This window comes from Octopus sinensis, linkage group LG5 (assembly GCF_006345805.1).
Source record: "Octopus sinensis linkage group LG5, ASM634580v1, whole genome shotgun sequence".
NCBI classification, from domain to species: Eukaryota; Metazoa; Mollusca; class Cephalopoda; order Octopoda; family Octopodidae; genus Octopus; species Octopus sinensis.
Genome location: NC_043001.1, coordinates 41316661 through 41336978, shown reverse-complemented (window position 1 = coordinate 41336978; position 20318 = coordinate 41316661). Strand labels below are relative to the sequence as shown.

General features: G+C 33.9%; 1 protein-coding gene across 1 annotated transcript in view; it reads left to right on the top strand.

The window, feature by feature from the left end:
- Window positions 1–20318, top strand: part of LOC115211635 — a 169087-nt gene that overhangs the window by 130587 nt on the left and 18182 nt on the right. The window contains exon 4 of the mRNA XM_029780261.2: window positions 19662–19733. Coding sequence (XP_029636121.1) covers window positions 19662–19733 — 72 coding nt within the window. The remainder of the gene's footprint in view (window positions 1–19661; window positions 19734–20318) is intronic.

Genomic DNA, 20318 nt, shown 5'->3' with positions numbered 1-20318 from the left:
ATATCCCTTCATCAGAGACGGTGTGAGAGGATGGTTAAGTAATAATTAATTTAGATAGGATACAAAATAGAGAGTGAGGTGGAGGAAAGAAAAGAGATGTGAGATATGTAGGGATATTGAATTTGTAGATCCATTTAGGCAGAATGGTACATATGTAAGATTCCAATACCTTATGAGAAAAAAACCAACAGTATTTAAAATTGTTCATTACAAGTATAGAGTTTATACACAATGTAAGATTCCAATACATTATGAGTAAGATCCAATGGTAATGACCAATTTTAAATACCGTAAGACCTACTATATATCAGACCTTCTATATATAAATGTTCTAATATCTACACAGCCTTGGTTTTTTTTATCTCATTAAGCAAAAAGTTCTTATATATATATATATATATATATATATATATATATAATATATATATATATATATATATATATATATATATATATATTTGTTATCAATATTACTCGGATAATGAAGACAGCTTGCAGAATCATTAGTATACTGGGTAAAATGCCTAGCAGCATTTCATCCATTTCATTCAAATTCCGCTGAGGTCAGTTTTTGCCTTTCATCCTTTTGGGGTCAATAAAATAAGCACCAGTTGACCACTGGGGGTTGATGATGTAATCAACTTATCCACTCTCCCGAAATTGCTGGCCTTCTGCCATTAGTAGAAAGAATTATTACTCACATGAGTACTGTAAATAAGCTCAGATTGAGTCATATGTACAACTTGGTTTTGTTTGTAATCATTTCATATCTCCTACAACTTTCAAGTAACGATGATTGTTACATATCCTCATACCCTAAATACCCTCATACCCAAGGTTCCACATAGTGGGACTGAACTCAAAAGTATATGATTAGGAAGAGAACATCTTAATTACACAGCTATGCCTACACACACACACACACCATCTTTTAATACCTGTTTTCCATGCTGGCATGGGTTGGACATGTGTGTGCGCATGCAAAATAAGAAAACTGGGAGACTTCTGGGGGTTTTGCAATTTATATCAGGTCTTCTATGATCAACTGTACACTATTTACAACTGATATATCAATGTGAAAATGTCCTTTACAAAATTTAATAGAATAATAAAATCTTTGCCAAAATATCATTTATAAATTGTATGTAGTTTAATACAGAACAAAAGTATATATTGTTTGAAAAAACTATACCATCTAGCATTCTTCATACTTCATTTAAACATACATAGCAATATTTCTGTAAAACCCAATGCAATACATTTAATGTAATACTTCAATAGTATTAAGTAATGCTTAATGTATTTACTAGACATTTTCTCTTAGCTAGGTGGGGGCATACACACACACACACACCACATACATACATACGAAATGAGGAAGAGAAAAAGAAACATAAAAATCACTGCCACCAACTCACATCATAGCAATTTTTAGAGTGGCATTGCCACTCTGTGCTGAACAGGATGTCATTTAAAGTATAATCATCTCAAATCACCTTGTTTAGGAATTTCACCTCATGAAAGTTAACCAGAGAGAATTGACACAACTGTTTGGTAGCAAATAGTGGCAAAATTATCATTTGAGAACATCTGAGCTTCATAATGATTGGATTTATGTGTTATTGCTCTTTAAAACTGCCTATGGCATGTTTTCATGCTGAAATATTAGGTGTGTCATGTATATAATTTATTACTGTAGAAGCTTAATGGTATCAATTGTAAAAAGTTGTATTTATGCCATTTAAACACTGATAGCAGTATTTCTACAATGCTCCAATATAGTACATTTACTGTAGGTGTGTGTGTAGACATGGCTCACTTTGCAACCATGTGGTTTTGGGTTATATTCACTGTGACACCATAGGTGGCTTCTACTATAATCTCAACCAATGCAATGTGAAATAAATTTAGAAAAAAGAAGTTGCTCAAATTCTATCATATATCTGGTGTGTGTGTGTAATTGTTTACATTTGCACTTTTCCAAAAATCACTGTCAATAAGGTGAGATTTGACAGAATTGATTTTAGAGTGCAAGTAGGAGTTCACCACTTAGAACACGTGGAGAATAGACTCTCTCAAATGCCCAGTTATTAAAGGGAATAGATAGTTTCTATTACCTAGGTAACCTAATTAACAGTGGAGGTTTATCTTCTAAAAGTGTGGTTGCTAGAATAATAATAGGATGGAAAAAGTACAGTGTGCTGTTACCTATGTTAGTAACAAAACCCTTCTACAATGCCATTTATATTCTGATTCCTGTTCCTTGTGAGTATACCCTGGCACTTCACCACCATCTCTCTCTCTCCTGTTCCCTCTTGCATTCTCAAATTCTCTCTCTCTCTCTCTCTCTCTCCCCCCCCTCTCTCTCTCTCTCTCTCTCTCCCCCTCTCTCTCTCTGACTGAGTAACCATGAATCTCCTCTACAGCAAAACATCTGTTTTGGTCCTCATTCTCTCCTTCTCTCTCTCTCTCTCTCTCTCTCTCTCTCTCTCTCTCTCTCTCTCTCCTCTACAGTAAGATACCTGTTTCTGTCTGTGTTACATTATAACCTTTCATCGTCTAGCACAAGGTCACCTCATCCAATGCTCCCTCTCCTCTCAAAGGATCTTTGTCTTGCAAGTTACTTGGTGATCCTACCAGCGTTGGTGCCATGTAAAAAGCATCCAGTCCACTCTGTAAAATGTTTGGCATTTGGAAGGGTATCCAGCTGTAAAATCTATGCCAAAATTGACCTCACCTGTATTGGTGTCACATAAAAAGCACTTAACCCACTCTACAGAATAGTCAGTGTTAGGAAGGACATCCAGCTGTGGAATCCATGCCAAAGCAGATACTGAAGTCTGGTGCAGTCTTCTGCCTGGCCAGCTCCTGTCAAACCATCCAACTCATGCCAGCATGGAAAGCAGATGTTAAATGATGATGATGATGACTCGTGTACAAACAGAGGTGCAGAGTACATGTGAAGACCGGAAAGAAATTAAGCTAGCATGATCCTCTGGGTGTGCAATATCATTATGCTTGTATGGCAAAGTGCAAATATAGTGAGAGAAAAATTGGGCATAAGAGGTGTCAAATGTAGTATGCAAGAGAGAAGACTGCACTGGTGTGGTCATATGATGCAGATGGTTTAGAGTGGCTGCATGATGAAGTGTTGATTGCTAAATATGGTTGGAGCCTGTAGAAGAGGGAAACTCTGGAAGACAAGGGATGAAGTAGTGTTGACTGACCTCAAAGATATGACTGGTGGTATGATGTGATCATGAAGATCTCTCCATATCAACAAAAATTAGGTCTAAATGTATGTTTATACCCCCCACCACATTCAATCTATACCTGTCAAACCTTCCCTTACTACTCATCTTCCTAACACCTTTCCCGCCATCACTCTTCTTACTACAACACGTTCAGGTGCTGTAATTATATATAACTTCCATCTGTGCTACTAGTTATTCCTCTCCTTGGAACCACTTTTTGTCACCATCCTGTTTTCTCAATATCATCCCTTACCACTTTATTTTCCACTGAACAGCTCATATCTACCTCTGATGCTTGGCTTACAGTTAAAAGAAAATAAGTGAAAATTATTGATAAATGGATTTAAATGTAGTTGATTTTTAAAGATAGAAGATGTAAACAAAATAATGTATATTATTTTTAGAAACAAACTGGAATATTTTGCATGAAGTGTTATTTTGATTTCAGTATTGTATGAGAGGCCAAACTGCAATAGATTACTGTGTCCTCTAAATTGATGGAACATATGAATAAGATATGAAATTTATAAACTAGTGCTATGGAAACAGCCTAACTCCTACCAAAATACCTTCGCAACTCCTTTCTTTTGACTTTTATCCGATAAAGACAATGTTTATGTCAAGCCGTAACAGTTCACTACCTTACCACCTGTATTCAATGGCTGAGGTCTCCTCATTCTCTACGTCCATGGAACACACAAAGATGTGATCTTTGCAAGTCACATTGCAAACTAGGATGGACTCTCTACCAATAAAACACACTTGGTCCATATTGTAGGACATACACAGCATAAAAATTGCTGAGTTTTCTTTGTTGGTATATGTGTTCAAACTGGTGCAGACTTGATGACCCATCTGACTGTTGCCAGTATGGGAAAACAGATGTAAAGTACTGCCAGTGATAATAGTGGCAATAATGGCAACTATACTAGAATATCATTATTATTAAATTGTAATTAAATCATAAATCATCTCTCTCTATTATACATAGGGGTGAATTTTCTAATAGTTTTCTAAGTTTTTGTCTGGCTAAATGTAATTCAATTCCAGTGAAACGTCTTAATGATGCTCAGAACTCACTCTTCAGATATAATATGGCTTTTGTAACAGCTGTAAAAACCTTCAATCACAAGTGAACAGACACTTAACAATTGTAAATCCCCATGGAATATTATTTAAATCTATTCAGACAAACTTAATTAAAATTTTAATTAACTCAACCTAATTCTCTATAATTTTCCAAACTTAAGGTTACAATAAGAATAATGTACATTTTTCCAGGAAATTATTACTGCATATTTTTGATAAAAGCTTTTCTTTGGCAGTTATTGGTTGCTTTTCTTCTTTTTTTAGTTTTGTATTAAATCTTTTAAAGATTTTTTTTCTTCTCATGATATATCAATATTGCCAAGTTGTTATAGTTTTGTACTTTAGGAAACAGGAAAAGAAAAAAAAAAGAAAGTTTGATTCAAATTCTTAACTAAAATTTCATCTGGTTTTATCATATGTGGTATTACTTATCTTGGGAAATATTTTGGTGAGTTGGGGAACTGAAGCTTAAATTCTTTTAATGTTAGAATCTTCCAAAAATTATAAACTGTCTTTATAAAATAAATAGAATTTATTCATTAATGAAATTTTTTATCGGTACCATTCTCATATTTCATATTATACATAAAATATTTTCTAACCAAAGTTTTATGTATTGTTGTGGTGGTGGTTTTTTTTGTTTTTTTTTCTGCGGTCTCATTGAAATTAAACACATAATTATTGATTCCCTGTTTAGATCTGCTGTTCATTTGTTCACTCATGTTACATCTGTTGTTCCCTGCTAGCATAGGTTGTGTGTGTGTATATTCTGATGAATAAGTTTGCTTCAGGATCATATAGTTTGTGGCTTGCTCTTACTGCATGGACGCCATCAGCTGGTATCACAGGTTGGCCAGTACCATTGTGAATAACATTTGGTAGGTAGAAACTGAAACTTGTCACACACACACACACACACACACACACACACTTATGTGAGTATGGATGTATGATTGAACATGCACTCTTCTTGTTATCTTGCTCTTTGCATGCTGATTGTAAACAAAGAGTTTCCATTCTTACAAACTTCATTGTTTACAGTTCTCTGTGAAAGCATGCCCAGGCTATCCTTCATTTTGTGTTATGGGAAGTATTATCTTGCTTGGAATAAGGTTAGGGTTGGCGGTACAAAGAGCATCTGTCCAAAGAAAATGCTACCTCAACAAAGTCTCATCTAATGCATGCAAGCATGGAAAAGTAGATATTAAAATGATGATGCTGTATGTTCATCATCATGTCACCATTTAACATCCCTTTTTCCATGATGGCATGGATTGGCTTAGATTCTTTGCAGTTGAAATTATTGAGGATATTTATTCTTCTGACAAAGAGTTTACACTTTTACTGACAATGAGAGTGATTCAGATAATCAAACTGGTGAAAGTGATGAGGAAAATAGTGATTTGGGCGAACAAATACAGTAGTTGAGAGAAAGGCCTATTATTGTTATTCTCCTGAATTTTTTGTGATTCTGTCCATTAGTTTACCTGCAATCATTACTCTTGAGCTGTATATTTAACTGTTTATTGTTTTGCTCTGGAGCCCAGGTTGAGGGTAAAATTAGACAAGTCTGACAGGGTTAATAGACAGGAAATTGAAATTGTCTAAAATATTATGGAAAGAATTTCAGAAATTCCTCCTTTTTCATCTGAATCCTATCATTAGTAAAATGACGATAGAGTTAAGACATACTATTTTTTTAACTTTTCCATTGTCAAACCCTTTTTGCTATAAGTTTAGTTCTGCATAATGATTTCACTTGTGTAAGATAAATAGTATGATAACATTTCACAGCAAACTGAATTTCTTACAACAGTAAATTGTAAATTTTGTAAAAATAAATGGCAAGGATTCTTCTTACAGTTCTATAATTAAATGATAACACTATTTAAATGTTTCAAACTTTGCATTTCAGAGGGAAAATGGGAATTCTTGTAGCAAATGCATAAGACCTGAAAAATTTATTAGCTGATAGTTTAATGGCATATAAGGCTAATTTAACATATTTTAATGCATATAGATTAATATATATTTTCATAATTCTATAGAATTATTGACAATATTATTCATAATGCCAGTACTATTTATTTGTGCACTTACTTAATCAGCCATGGTGTTTAAAGACTTCCAAGTCTTTAAAAATTCAATGAAACCCTCTTTTTCCTATAGTAGGAAATTAACTATGCCATTGGTACTGATCTACTTATCTATAGAATTAGAGGAAAGATCTTTTAAAAATGTATCCTTTCTGTTTATAAGAAAATGAAATAGAAATGTTATTGATTAGAATCAAATCTCTTTACAACACAGTGCTAAAAGCAGTGAGCCATAAAATTACCTTACTAATAGTACTTAACAAGGATACTTACTATTGATATTTTCCACTAATAGCATATTTTTCATGCTTCAATTAATCTCACATTTTTTTAAAGCTTTTTTTCCATATTTCCTTCATTCTGCATATATCTATTTTCAGCAATATAGTGCTACAAAAAACACACATTAAAACCAAAAAAATGAGCAAAATATATTCTAGTCAATATGTTATCTTCCAAACAGCAGCTTTATTCCTTCACAATATGTAAGCAGTAAAAGAAGGTTTCTCTAATTGAGACTAACTTGGAAAAGTTCTGAACATATTAATTTACTGAGTTATAGTTTATTCAGTTTCATACTGTGCAGCTGTTGTTAGTCGCTTTCACACTGACTTTAAATTGTTGTTGCTGAAGAAAGCAAATTGTTTTATCTGTGAGAAATGTAATTTTTTCTTGCCTTCATCTGTAGCTCCAGGAACTCATGCCAGACTATTGATCATTTGCTTCTGATGCCATATTTTAAGAAGATTCCAACAGTATTTTTGTATTTTGTTATATACTTTTCTATTAGTGGTGTTTTTGCATGAGAAAAATTATATAATAGTTAAGAAAAATACACCTTGTTTGTCAATTATAGATTTTTAAAAAATTTTATCATTTTTCTCTAACCTCAAGTGAAAACATCATTTCCTTTTTTATTATTATTATAAGAAATTTGACCTTTTAAACAGAACAAACCTATTGGATCTTACAAGTCACATACTTAATTCTTGCCTTTAGCTAAATATCTAAATTTTGATAGTTAATGTATTTCTGTTGTATTTCATGATCTAACAAACATTACAGTATCAACTATTCAAGTGGAATTTCTTATAAACATTTTTTTTTTATAGGAAATGCAAGTCATACATTTATAATTTATATGTAAGATAAGAAAATATATATTTTTTAATAAAATATTTAATGCACTGAAGTCATATACATTAGTAAATTTTACTTTTTAGTAAATTAATAAATTACAAGTTATTTCTTTAGCCAAAATCTAACAGAGGAAACAGCTTATTATGAGTGGATTGATCATTTTGCTTCTGATTCTATATTTTAAGATTCCAACAATATTTTTATATTTGGTCTTATATTTTTCTATTAGTGGTGTTTTTTATTTGGTTTTGTTTTGTTTTTTGTAAGAAAAAGTATATAATAGTTAAGAAAAATCATTTTGTTTGTCTGTTATAAATATATTTTAAAATTTTAACTGTTTGTTGCATTTTGTCTCTCACCTGAAGTGAAAATATCACACTTTTCATAATTTAAAAATTTGACCTTTTAAACAGAACAATCCTATTGGACCTTAGAGATTTTATAAGTCTTTGGGATTTTTCCACCTCCAGTTTTAAAACAATAGTTTGTTGGGAAAATTTAGTTGCTTCATAAACTGCATTGAAGCACTATATTGATGCTCCTTCACTGATTTATCAAAGGAATACATAAATACATTGCGGTTGTGTTTTTTTTCTATCATAATACACCCTAATGATATTGTTTTTAAAAAGCAACAAAAATAGCAGCCATATAGGTTAGAATTACTGGTATGCCATCAAGCATATTACTAAAAATCACAAATAGTAATAAGCTTAATGTAAAATAGTAAATAAATGTTTAATTCATGTCTAATTATCAAACAAGGCAATAAATTTTAATGCTTCACAACACCACAGCCAACAACAATGACAACAATACTCATAATAATAATGATGATGGACTCTCCTGTAGAAGATGATGTATGAGTGTTTAGCTTTTGCTAAACAACCTGCAAAAATGATTTGTTTATAGTGCTCAGATGTATGTGCTGTATATTAGCTCACTCACTGCCTCAAATCAACATTGTCTGCACAAATGTGCCACACATTAGGTGTGAAAGTGATCATAGAGCAACGTGAGATGAAGTGTTTTGTTCAAGAATACAATGTAGCACCCAGTCTAGGAATTGAAACCATGATCTTGTGATCATGAGTGCAACACCCTAACTACTAGGCCATGCACCTGCATAATAATAATGATAATAATAATAATATTAAGAGTAGAAAAGGAGAAAATACCAGGAGATGGCTCTGGCTAAAAAGGGGTGATCAGTGGGGTTAGACCAAGGTTTGATCAACCTTCATTGGGTCACCTGGATTAGATTGTATATTGCAAAATCCAGGGAGTCCAGGATGCAACATTGATGAAGTTTATAACAGGTATTTAAATACATAATTTACAAAAGCAAACAGTACAAAAATGGAAGGGAAAAAAAGTTAGAACAAGGAAATCAATAAATGAATAATTGAAATAGAGGCATGCACACTCCCTGGCATCTAATACAAAGCATTTGCTTCTAACTTTAGAACAATAGCTAAATCTACTAGACCTCTTCCCATCATCCCTGGACAGTTCCACTGATTCCAGAGTTGAGGGGATATTGACCATAGCTGGGGTTCATTTAATGTTTAGGTTTATCTTGTAGCAACTAATGTGACCCACATTCAGTTAACATGATAATTCATGAAGACTGAAGGGATCAAGGTGCTTATCACAGTAACACCTCATTCTCCCACACGCACCAGCTTCGATCGACTCTGATGGTATTGAATTTATTCAGTCTAAGTAAGCCACTGATGTTTTTCTGAAGGCAAAATGTCATTTCAATCTTCAGAAAATTTAGCTCTCACAGAAATTTGGCAGCATCTCAAGTTTTGCTGAATACTGCTTTTCTTTGTTGAAATTTAGGGTACACTTTTAACTCTAAATACTCTTGTGTTTCAGTGAATACTGTTTTGTTTGTTTGTTTGTTTTTTTTTTTGTTTGTTTTTTAAGGTTTTCATGTTTTTTTTAAATTTAAACCTTGACAAGTCAAATTGGCATAGAGATCAGAGCACCAGCAAGTTTACATTTTTATAATCCAAATCCTGCTTTGGTCGATTTCGCTCTTTAATGTTCTGGAATCAAGACAATAAATCCTAGATCAGTTGAAAAGTGGTGGGGGCAAGTGCAATCTGAACATCCAATATGTCAGGGGTTTCTTTTCTTTGCCAAGGAGCCCATTTATTTAAATTAATTTTCCAATACCTCCATGCTTTTGAAAGGTCTGTCTGTTGAAGAAGCCAATTTTATTAACTAAGAACAAACTCATCTTCTCAGTTTCATCTCTCAGCAGAAAGATATGTCACTGGATATGGTAGATTTTTAAAATTTTGAACACAGCCACAGACTGCCAGTACTACTTATGTAAAACCAGATTGGGAACAGTCAAGCTAATGGGATACTTGGTGTATAAAATACTGCTGAATGGTAATCTTCATCTCCAGCTTAACATGGATGTCTTGTTAGATCCTTTTATATAGGCATTTGGTGCATAAAAGCACACACACAGAGATTGTTGCTACAATCTATGTGTGTGCTTTTATCCACCAAGTGCCTATATGAGAGGATCTCTCGAGGCTAGTAACACAGTATTCAGTGTTCTAACAATACGTCCATGTTAAGTTGGATATAAAGATTATCTTTTGGTATTAATATTGCTTCCCTCATTAATAGTTATAATAATTACTGAATATATTAAAACATGGCAAACATTAGTATAGATCCAGCTCATTGTGAAAACTGTCTCTTCTTTATATATAAAAAAAAACTCTAAAATTAATTTACTAACATAATTACTACCATTTTCTTTTTTATCAAATCCCTTGATTAATTTCAATGTAAATTGAATAAGAATTTAAAATCTGAGTTTGAAATCAATCAGTTGATTGATCAGTCAGTAAAAAGAAGCAACATAATTGAAAGAAATACATTTATTACAAATGCTGTTTGTTCTAATGTATTTATTTTAGTTTATTTTTTAAAAAATATCCTATGAGCATAGCAAGTCATTTCTCTATATGTTATCTCTTCTGATCATCAATGGCTAAGGCAAAAAATAGTCATGATAAATTTCCTTCACACTTCAGACATTCATTTCAGTTTGTTTTTATTAAATCTTCTAAGTGTATCAACTTGTATGTATGTGTGAGAAAGTGGGAGAGAGATAGCACGCATTTTATGTGTGCATGTTTGTGCATCTACATATGTATATATTCTAAGTTTGGTACAAACCATTTATATATGTTTATGTAAGAGTCGTTCATAATCAATGTTTTTTTTTTAATCTTTTATTTGTTTCAGTCATTGCACTACAGCCATGCTGAGGCACCACCTTGAATGGGGTTTAGTCAACAAATCAATCTCAGTATTTATTTTTTCAAGTGTGTTACTTATTTTATTGGTTTATGTTACTGACCCACTAATCTGTGGGGACAAAAGCAAACCAACACCAGTTGTCAAGCCGTGGTAAGGAGAACAAACACACACACACACACACACACACACACACACATATAGATAAATAGATAGATATAAATATTTATGATGGGCTTCCATACAGTTTGTCTACCAAATTTCTTTACAAGGCATAAACCTAAAACTGTGGTTGCAAGGCAAGCTTCTTAATGGCACAGCCATGCCTATATATGTATATTTACATGAATACACACACACACACACACACACACACACACACACACACACATATAGATAAATAGATAGATATAAATATTTATGATGGGCTTCCATACAGTTTGTCTACCAAATTTCTTTACAAGGCATAAACCTAAAACTGTGGTTGCAAGGCAAGCTTCTTAATGGCACAGCCATGCCTATATATGTATATTTACATGAATACACACACACACACACACACACATACACACATACATTTATATAACTTACACATGCACACATATATTATATATATACACCTATAAGATTGCTGTTATTACATCAATAAAAATTTGATGTGTACCATTGAATATATTTCTAAATAATAATTGATTATAATTTATGATCTGTTTCGAATTAATAATTTATGACTTACATAGTTCCAGTTATTAGTGAGAGAAATCACCTGCAATGTCCTCCCACTTTTCAACATTCATGAAAAGAGACTTCATATCTCTTTGTGGGGCAGGGTGTACAAACACACAGATATATATCCATTAACAGATGATAAAAGAACAGGAATTACATAACCACATTCATTACCTTACAACTGTTTCTGTTATAAGAAGCTTGCTCTCAGAGCTGACTGTATGTGCAACTTCTTATACCTTTCCTAGAGCCATTTATATGAAGTGTATACTTATTGTAGAAAGCATTAAATTCATTGAGTTGGTGACATGCACAATTATATATGTAATATAATACAGTTTGAGTCAGCAAAACCCTACCCAAATACTACTAATACATATATAAATATAATTTTTTTTAATTTTTAGAACTAGAATAAATTCATAGACTCTGTGTTTGTATGAAAGAGAGAGAATAAACAGACACCCACATATATACATGTGTCCTTATATCCCATACATATGTACAGAAATACAGATACAGCTATATATATATATATATATATATATATATATATACATACATATATGTTATCTATGTGTAGAGACAGATAAACACTGATATACAGATGTACCTATACATATCTATTTATGCATCCACGTAATAAACACATATCTACGCACAGATACACATACAAAAATTACATCAATACCTATTTACAAATGCACACATAAGTACAAATTAGACAAGTAGACATAAACAAAACTAAATCAACTCCAAAAGATACAAGAGAATAAAGACACAGATAGTCAATAGACATATGTCAAGGACAAATCCAACTATATATATCTATATATATTTACCACTTTTTGAAAAAGTTTATTTTTCTTGTGATGGCTTTTGTGTGAAACAGCTATTATTCTGTATGTAAACACCAAGAACATTCTCTATTTTCTCTCAATTCCTAAACTATTAACTTTCTATGAAAAAAATGCATGCACACATTCCCTGGATTTCCTCCAGATTATAATTTATAAGTTACAGGTTATATCATGCAAGCAATTTCTAAAAAGAATAAAATATTTCTGTACATGTCTACCACCAACTAGAAATTGTAAGCACTTTATAATAAGTGAAAAGAGAATTTAGATATGTGAATTTTATGCGTCTTTTTCCTCTTAATTTTTAATCTTGCTTCAAATCGTAAGAAGCTGATTATTTCCTTTGTAATAGATGCTATCACTAGAGGGAACCATATGTATTTGAAAATTGAGATAAACTGAAAAGACCTATCTATATATTATATATATATACACACTTATTTTTTTATCTATTAATATTTAGACAAAGTAACAGAGTGACTCAAGGACCAAGAGCTTCATGCATCAGCACTTATCAAGTTTGATAATTGCCAATGCATGAAACTCTCGGCCTCTGAGTCACTCTGTTACTTCTGTTAAATATTAATTAAAATATACATATACTCATATTTTGAGTTCTATTTTCCCTGTTTGCATCACCATACCTCTGTGTGTGTGTGTGTGTGTGTGTGTGTGTGTGTGTGTGTATGATCATCATCATTTAACATTTATGTTCCAAGCTGGCATGAGTGGGATGGGTTGACAGGATCTGATGAGCCCAAGGACTGCATTGTGCTCTATAGTGATTGACTATTGAAATTTGTTATCATGCGTGCTAAAATGTAGCTGTTCCAATATGGAAAGCTACATGAAGACTGCAGCGCAAAGACAGCTGTGGTCTTAAAAGCAAAAAAGATTGATATTGACTTGAAAAAAATTTTGAGGAGTGACAAGCTGATAAAGAAGGAGGGAGACACCATCGAGTTGGTCCCTCCGCAAGAGACCGTAAAAGAGAAAAGTGAGAAAACAGTGGTGTATCACACTCAAGCAGTCACCACTAACAAGATAGAGAGATTAACAGAAAAAGAAATTGAAGAATGCTTAGGAGAAATTACAAAAAAAGCAAAGTGCATTGGCAGAGGAAAAAGATTCAGCACTGTGGAGGTGAGGTTTGCCACAAAGGAAGAGGTTGCCTCACACTCTACCACCATTCTGAGGACAGATAAGGTGGTGTTGTTACCCACATACAAGGGAAGGCGCAGTGTCAGAATTAAGATAGCAAGAGTGTCACCCGAGATTAAAACTGAGTGGTTGGCTGCAACCGAAGACAACCCAGACCAGTTGGAGAGACCCAAAAGCTGAACTGGTGGGGATTCGGGGTTGAGATGTGGCTGTTTGCAACATTTCAGGACATCAAACGGATCCCCTACCAGATTGAGATAGAGGAAGAAAAAACATTGAATGTAGTTGTGGAGGAACGGAGACCAAACTGTTACATATGCAGTGTGAGGGGTCACGTGAAGACTCATTGCCCCTTGTTTGAGTGCACATATAGCGAGAAGGAGCAGGAGAGGGAGACAGAGGAGAAATTACATACAAGGAAAGATAAAAATGAGGAGGATTGTACCCAGGAAGTTAAAGAGAAGGAAAAGAGTGAGGTGAAAGAAGCAAAGGAGAGTAGTGATGGGTTTGTCAGCCCCAAAAGAAGGAAGAGAACAAAGGCAAGGGAGCATTTAGCAGAACCCAAGAAGTCACAGAAAGGTAAGGAACGACTTGAAGCCAAAAATACACAAGAGAGAGAGAGAGGAAAAAACAATAGAAGAAGAGTGCATATATAAGGGTTTCCTGGTAGTGTATGGGAGAGTGCGGTTGCAGAGAGAAAAATTGCAAAATGGAAGGGGCTAGTGAGAGTAAAGCTAAAACAGAGAGATTCAATGTGGATGATAGATGTCTTTGGATATCTGATGAAAAGTATGAGAGATTTATGGAGGCATTTTTTGAATATATGATTACGGCAGAAGGGTTATGGTTGTATGAGACTCTACCTTCTGTAGTAGAATATGACGTGTTAAAAAGAATGGAGATAACAAAGAATTTGAACTTGTAAATTGAAAAAAGGAAAGACTGGGAAGAAGAAATAATGTACTAATGTGAACTTTGTGAAAAAAAAAGAAAAGACTGTGAAAAATAATATATACATGTAGACTTTGTTAATGAAAAAGAGAAAAGACTGGATAAAATGTAACCACTCGTCTTCAGGGGTTGAGTGGGCACTGTGCCTCATTTTCATTCTTTCATATTACCGTTTGTTTCTTTTATTTCTTTTTTCTTATTTCATCTCCTTTTTGTAATTTTTAGTTCCCCAAGTTTATGTTTTATGTTTTGTATTGTTTTTATGTCTTGTATATCATCAATTATCTACGTTTAGCCTTTTATGGGTAATAAAAAAATTAGTCTGCTTTGCCGTGGTTATGTAGGGAATATGACCGTTCATAAGGAGTTGGTGACAAATGTCTCCCTTTGAACGCCACACGGTCGCCCCTAACAAAATAAGAAGCCAAATACATGGTATAAAATTCAGTGCTACAAGGAATGAATTAAGGACGACAACCGTTCTATTGTTTGAGAGAGAAGAAGACTTTATTTACAATGGGTACAAAGAGAGTGTATGAGTGCTAGCAAAGTGTTGTGTATGAATGCATGTGCATAGTATTTGTGTTCGTGTGTGCGACAGAAGGTACAGATAAAGATGGATGTGTATAACAGAGAAAACAGAGCCTAAGATGAATCTCAGCATATTGAGTTAAGAGGGAATGTTGCTTACCAGTTTGTAATTGAGGTACACGATAGCAAGAGTTCTATAACAAGATGTTGGGGGTCATGTGGTAGAGGCCGGTTACTACACATGTAGAAGTTGTGGCTATTATGCCGCGCCGAGTCTCTTGATACAGAAAGTTCTTCAGGTAGACTGTAACTGTTTTTTCTTGGTGAATATTCACAAACATCGTGAGTTTAAACCTGGTCGATGTTGATGTGTACATATTTGAAGTTGACGGTGGGAATGGCGACAATAGTGGAGATGACTTAAAGTTGAAGTACGACGATGGTGATGAGAGTGGCGGAGATGGAGAACGTCCTGTCTGTCGCTGGTGTATAATAGCGTCTTCATGGCTGGAGCAGTAGCATGGCTGGCTGACTGGTAGTCTGTCACTCGAACTGGAACATGGCTGAGTAGCTCTGTGGTCAGTGACTAGACCTTAGAAGGTCTAAAGCCGAAAGACCCGAAATAGTGAATGCTGGCCTATATATAGGGTTAAAGTGGCTCAAACAGGGCATCTGAAACACAGTGTCACGAGACCTTATCCAAAGGCCGTGATTGGTTGGCTTAAACCCTGGTGCGAAATAAGTCGAAAGACAAACTGCGCCAAATGCCAACCAATCAGAGCAGTGGACACAACAGGGTCAAACTAGCCAAACATGGTTGTAATCTCAAATGAGATCATTCCTAATGTGTCTCTCAAACAGTGAGGATATCAGATATGCTACAGTTACTACTGCTGGGTGCCCTTACTAATGCCACCACCACTATTAAGGTTGCCATGCAGTTAGCAAGACAGCAAACCCCAAGGGTGGTAGGATCTTTATACTAATGATTGAAGGGACACAGTATGATAGAAGGTATGGTAAGAGCAGGTTCTTGAAGTAGAGTTGCATGATTACTCACATTTAGTGGGAAGAGGAGAGATTCATGAGTAGAAGCTAACAAGATTTGTGGTTTTTATTATAATACACACACCTCTTGTAGTAAATGGGTAGAGTTTAAGAATGATGACCAATGAATGGTGAGTTGAGGAAGGATAGTTGTTCAAACACTGTGGTAATGATAAAAGAGCTGAAAGAAGAAACAGTAAGTCTATGGGCCAGAGAGGTTGCAGTGTGTTGGTGAATAACTTGATGCTAATCATATGGTCTTCTTGTAGGTTGCATTCTAGGATGTGTGTGTGTGTGAGTGAGAGGTGGTAATGGAATGACCAAGCAACATAAATAGATGACTACAGTTTGAAGACTCCCTGGGCATTACTACTGAACTAGTCACTTAAACAGTGTCCTATCTTGTCTATTCCAAAGTCTGTATTCAGGGAAGGTTGGAGGAAGTGCAATCAAAACAGTTGATCACATTAACCGTAGACTTAAGACCTAGTAGGAGCATGGTATGGGAGATTAAAGGATAAGCATAGCTTCTAAGCAGGAGTGAATGGAAGTTCTAGGTTGAATGTGAATCAGGGTGTGGGCACTCCTGACCAGAATATCATATAGATATTTACAATTTTTTTAATAATAATAAAGGCTTGGAAATGATTGGAGCAATTATAGAAGTTTTATTTCATATTAATTTCAGATTATTAGTCTTATAAGTAAAGATCAATTTTAAAATGTTAATGTTCATTGGATTCTTATCTAAATTAAAGATAAGTAGCTGAATATATGTTATAGAAGAGTATGTTCAAAAATTTTAGAGGATCCATGATATGGACTGCCATACTATTATTCTTCATGCCATGCCATAAAATAAGCAATGAGAATTTACCATTTGTACATATAAATTCAATCAGAGTACCTAAAGCTATCCTTATCCTCACATAAAACTGACAGACTGTGTATCTGGTTATTTTCTCAGTAATTTTTAAAAATCAAATTCCAAAAACACTAATACTATTAAAAGTCAGTATTCAGGAATCTTGACAACTGGAACCATTGTATAATAAGTGCAGTACATATTTGATGATAATGATTATCTTGTCATCATTTAGTAGATAGTTTCAACTGCTATATTGATGTATATTCATTGATAATTTCAAACTAATTGAACAAAGAATGACTCTTGTAATGTAATCTGTTAGAGAACAATATTCTTAATGCATAACTTGAGATGCTGTTATAAAAAGACATATTTGGGAAGTCTCGTTTTCATAGCTCTAAGAAGCCATTGTCACTAAAAGGAAACAATTAAATCCTGCAGCTGAGGTTTATTTTAAGAGATATCTAAAGTGGTCTGTAAGTGCTGAATATACAAAAAACTTGTTCTTTCTGGGGGGGTTTTTTGTGTTTTTTTTTTGTCTTTCCATTTACCAATTATGTATTGGTAGAAAATATACCTGAGAAGTATCTCTGTATATCGGCTGGCCATGTTAATGGCTTCCAAATTAATGTATATAGTTAATCAGTCTCTGATAACAATCTCCAGAATTGTTGGACACTTATTAACTACTTGGCTTTCTTGCAACTTAATTCTTTTTCTTTTTTATGAGAAATGTTTTGAATATTTAATCTCTTATAATGGAGACTAATTGTTTCCTGCCTGTAGTATTGATCTGGTTGGCACCATCTGATTTTTTTTTTTTTTTTTTTTGCTTGAGCTCGACAGTAATCTAATGATAGACATAAATAGATGTTTATTATATGCATTGACTCATTGTTGTCATCTTATATCAAAATTGACAGGCTGCTTTTAGTGATTTACTTTCTTTAAATTTCCAATTCTGTTTCTCATGGAGAATCATAGAGCTACTTTAAGATTGATACAGTGCAAGAGTAATGGAAATAATAAGCACCGAGAAATTGTAATCTTTGTACTCAAGCATTCAGTGTGTGTGTGTGTCCGCCCGTCCTTAAGAGTCGTCTGTTTGATTTAGTACTTCTCGAATTTCTCAAAGTGCATTTCTGAAGGAGTGCGAAAATTACAGAAATAAATTTCAAGGACTGTATACATACACACGAATACCATTTTGTTTTGACACGCACAGAACAACAGCCAAAACTCAAATGGATGGGTATTAATTGTGTGCGTGAGAGAGAGAGTTGGGGTAGATTCTAGGTTTCAGTCAACTACGGAAAACCATTCTACAATCTTTCTGCTGAAACCCATGGACCGACATTTGACAGCTCTAATCTGCGGGTACAAGTTTTCAACAGTGCAAGTTTACCAAGGGACATAACTCAGTATGGAAGTCATTCTGCGATACCAAGGGACGAAACTCTTGATTATGCGACATCTATTATATGAAATGGTCATATAGTATATATAATTATGTATATACGTATTTGGTGTCTATCGTCAGCATATAGGCATGGTAGCTTCTGTGCCGTTATTTATAATTGTATTCTATACAATTATATATCTCTATATATGAATTTTACATAAAAGGTTATTTATATGCTGGCCACTGATAAAATTCATTAATTTTAATGATTTTATCGTTTAATTATGTTTATAGTGTGTGTGTGTGTGTGTGTGTGTGTGTGTATATAACGGGAAGGTTTACGAAAATAAACAAAAGACGAAGGCAGGTGGAGTACAAACAAACAATTGTATTAGTATGGCGCTCATATATATATATATATATTTATATATATTCACACACACAGCTTCACGCTCAGGCACATACACGTGTGTGTAATATACATGTATTGACATGGTGAAATAGATGTTAAAATTAGTAGTGATGGAGGCCAAAAAGCATATTTTTCTCAAACTGATAAAAACAAATACTATATTTTATTTATTACAGGGGTCTCAGGTGAGTTTGCATTCAGTATGTGGTGGTTACATAAAAAATGGAAGGAAAGGAAAGAATGGGGAAAATGAGATAAAATGTCTGCATAGCATTCAAAATATGTGAACACATGGGTGCTATAGTCCTGATCCTCCAACTAGAGAGCACAAGCCTTCACCCAACTGTTGGCCACCAATGTACAGGTGCATGCTTAGAGGAAGTCCATATTCACCCTAACCATTTTTGCCACTGTTACCCAACTTTTGACAAATTCACTGAGAAAGAGCACTTCACTCTCTATCTACATTTTCCCTTCTAAGTGGAACTTGAAAGAGTTAATGAGGACTTCACCACAGAAGAACATGTCTGTCCTCAATTGTTTCAGCCTCAACAACCACATAACCTCAAGCTGTAGCCCTGAACTGCTTCCCAGTCTTAGTTTTCCTTGCAGGTATGAACCAACAGATGTTGAAGCTCAACATTAACCACACCAATCTGAGAGGGTTTGTAAAAATGCATTGAAGCAACACTCCTTTTATTCAGTCGTTGTCACCAATGTCTGATGATGATGTTAGCATGACATCATGTGCATAAGCAGCCCTGACTTGTTTCATAACCCACCTTGACTTCTACATTTCCTCATTACTTTATTTTATCTTATTTCAGCTTTAAAAGATAAAGGCTGGAAAGAAGCTTCTCCCCAGTCTGCTCCTGATGGTAACAATTCTGCTTTTGGAGGTAATATTCTCTTTTTTTATATATATTTTGTTTTTGTATTTTTCTTTATTTTCTGAAAACAACTATATTGTTTTACAGAATTATAAAAGAAAGAAGAAAATTATAAGTAAGAATGGCTGCATCAATAGGGTAGATCAGCTAAACATCACCACATGATCTTTCAGTGTCTCTAACAGAATATACACGACAGCAAACATTGAGACAAGTTGAGACCCTTTGAAAGAGTCAGAGAAAAAAAAACATGTACTGCTTTTCCTCTTCTTACTAAACAAAAAGGAATTTTTTTTTTTTAAATAAAAGTTACCAGCTTAAAGATTGGCAGTTCATATCCCATTGTTTGTATTGTGTCTAATGCTCAGATATTTAATTCTGAATTGTTGAGTATTTTGTTGACTTCAACTATGTGTGAGTAATCTCACAGCTGTTTGAAAATAACCTCACTTCCTTGGGAGTATCTAATAAAATACTCAAGCTAAGAGGTAAAAACTTTAACATAAACTCCCAAGTGAATACTTTTGTTCTGATTATTGCTGATAGCTCCCGCACCTAAACTGAACTAAATCTGTTTCCATACACTTTTAGACT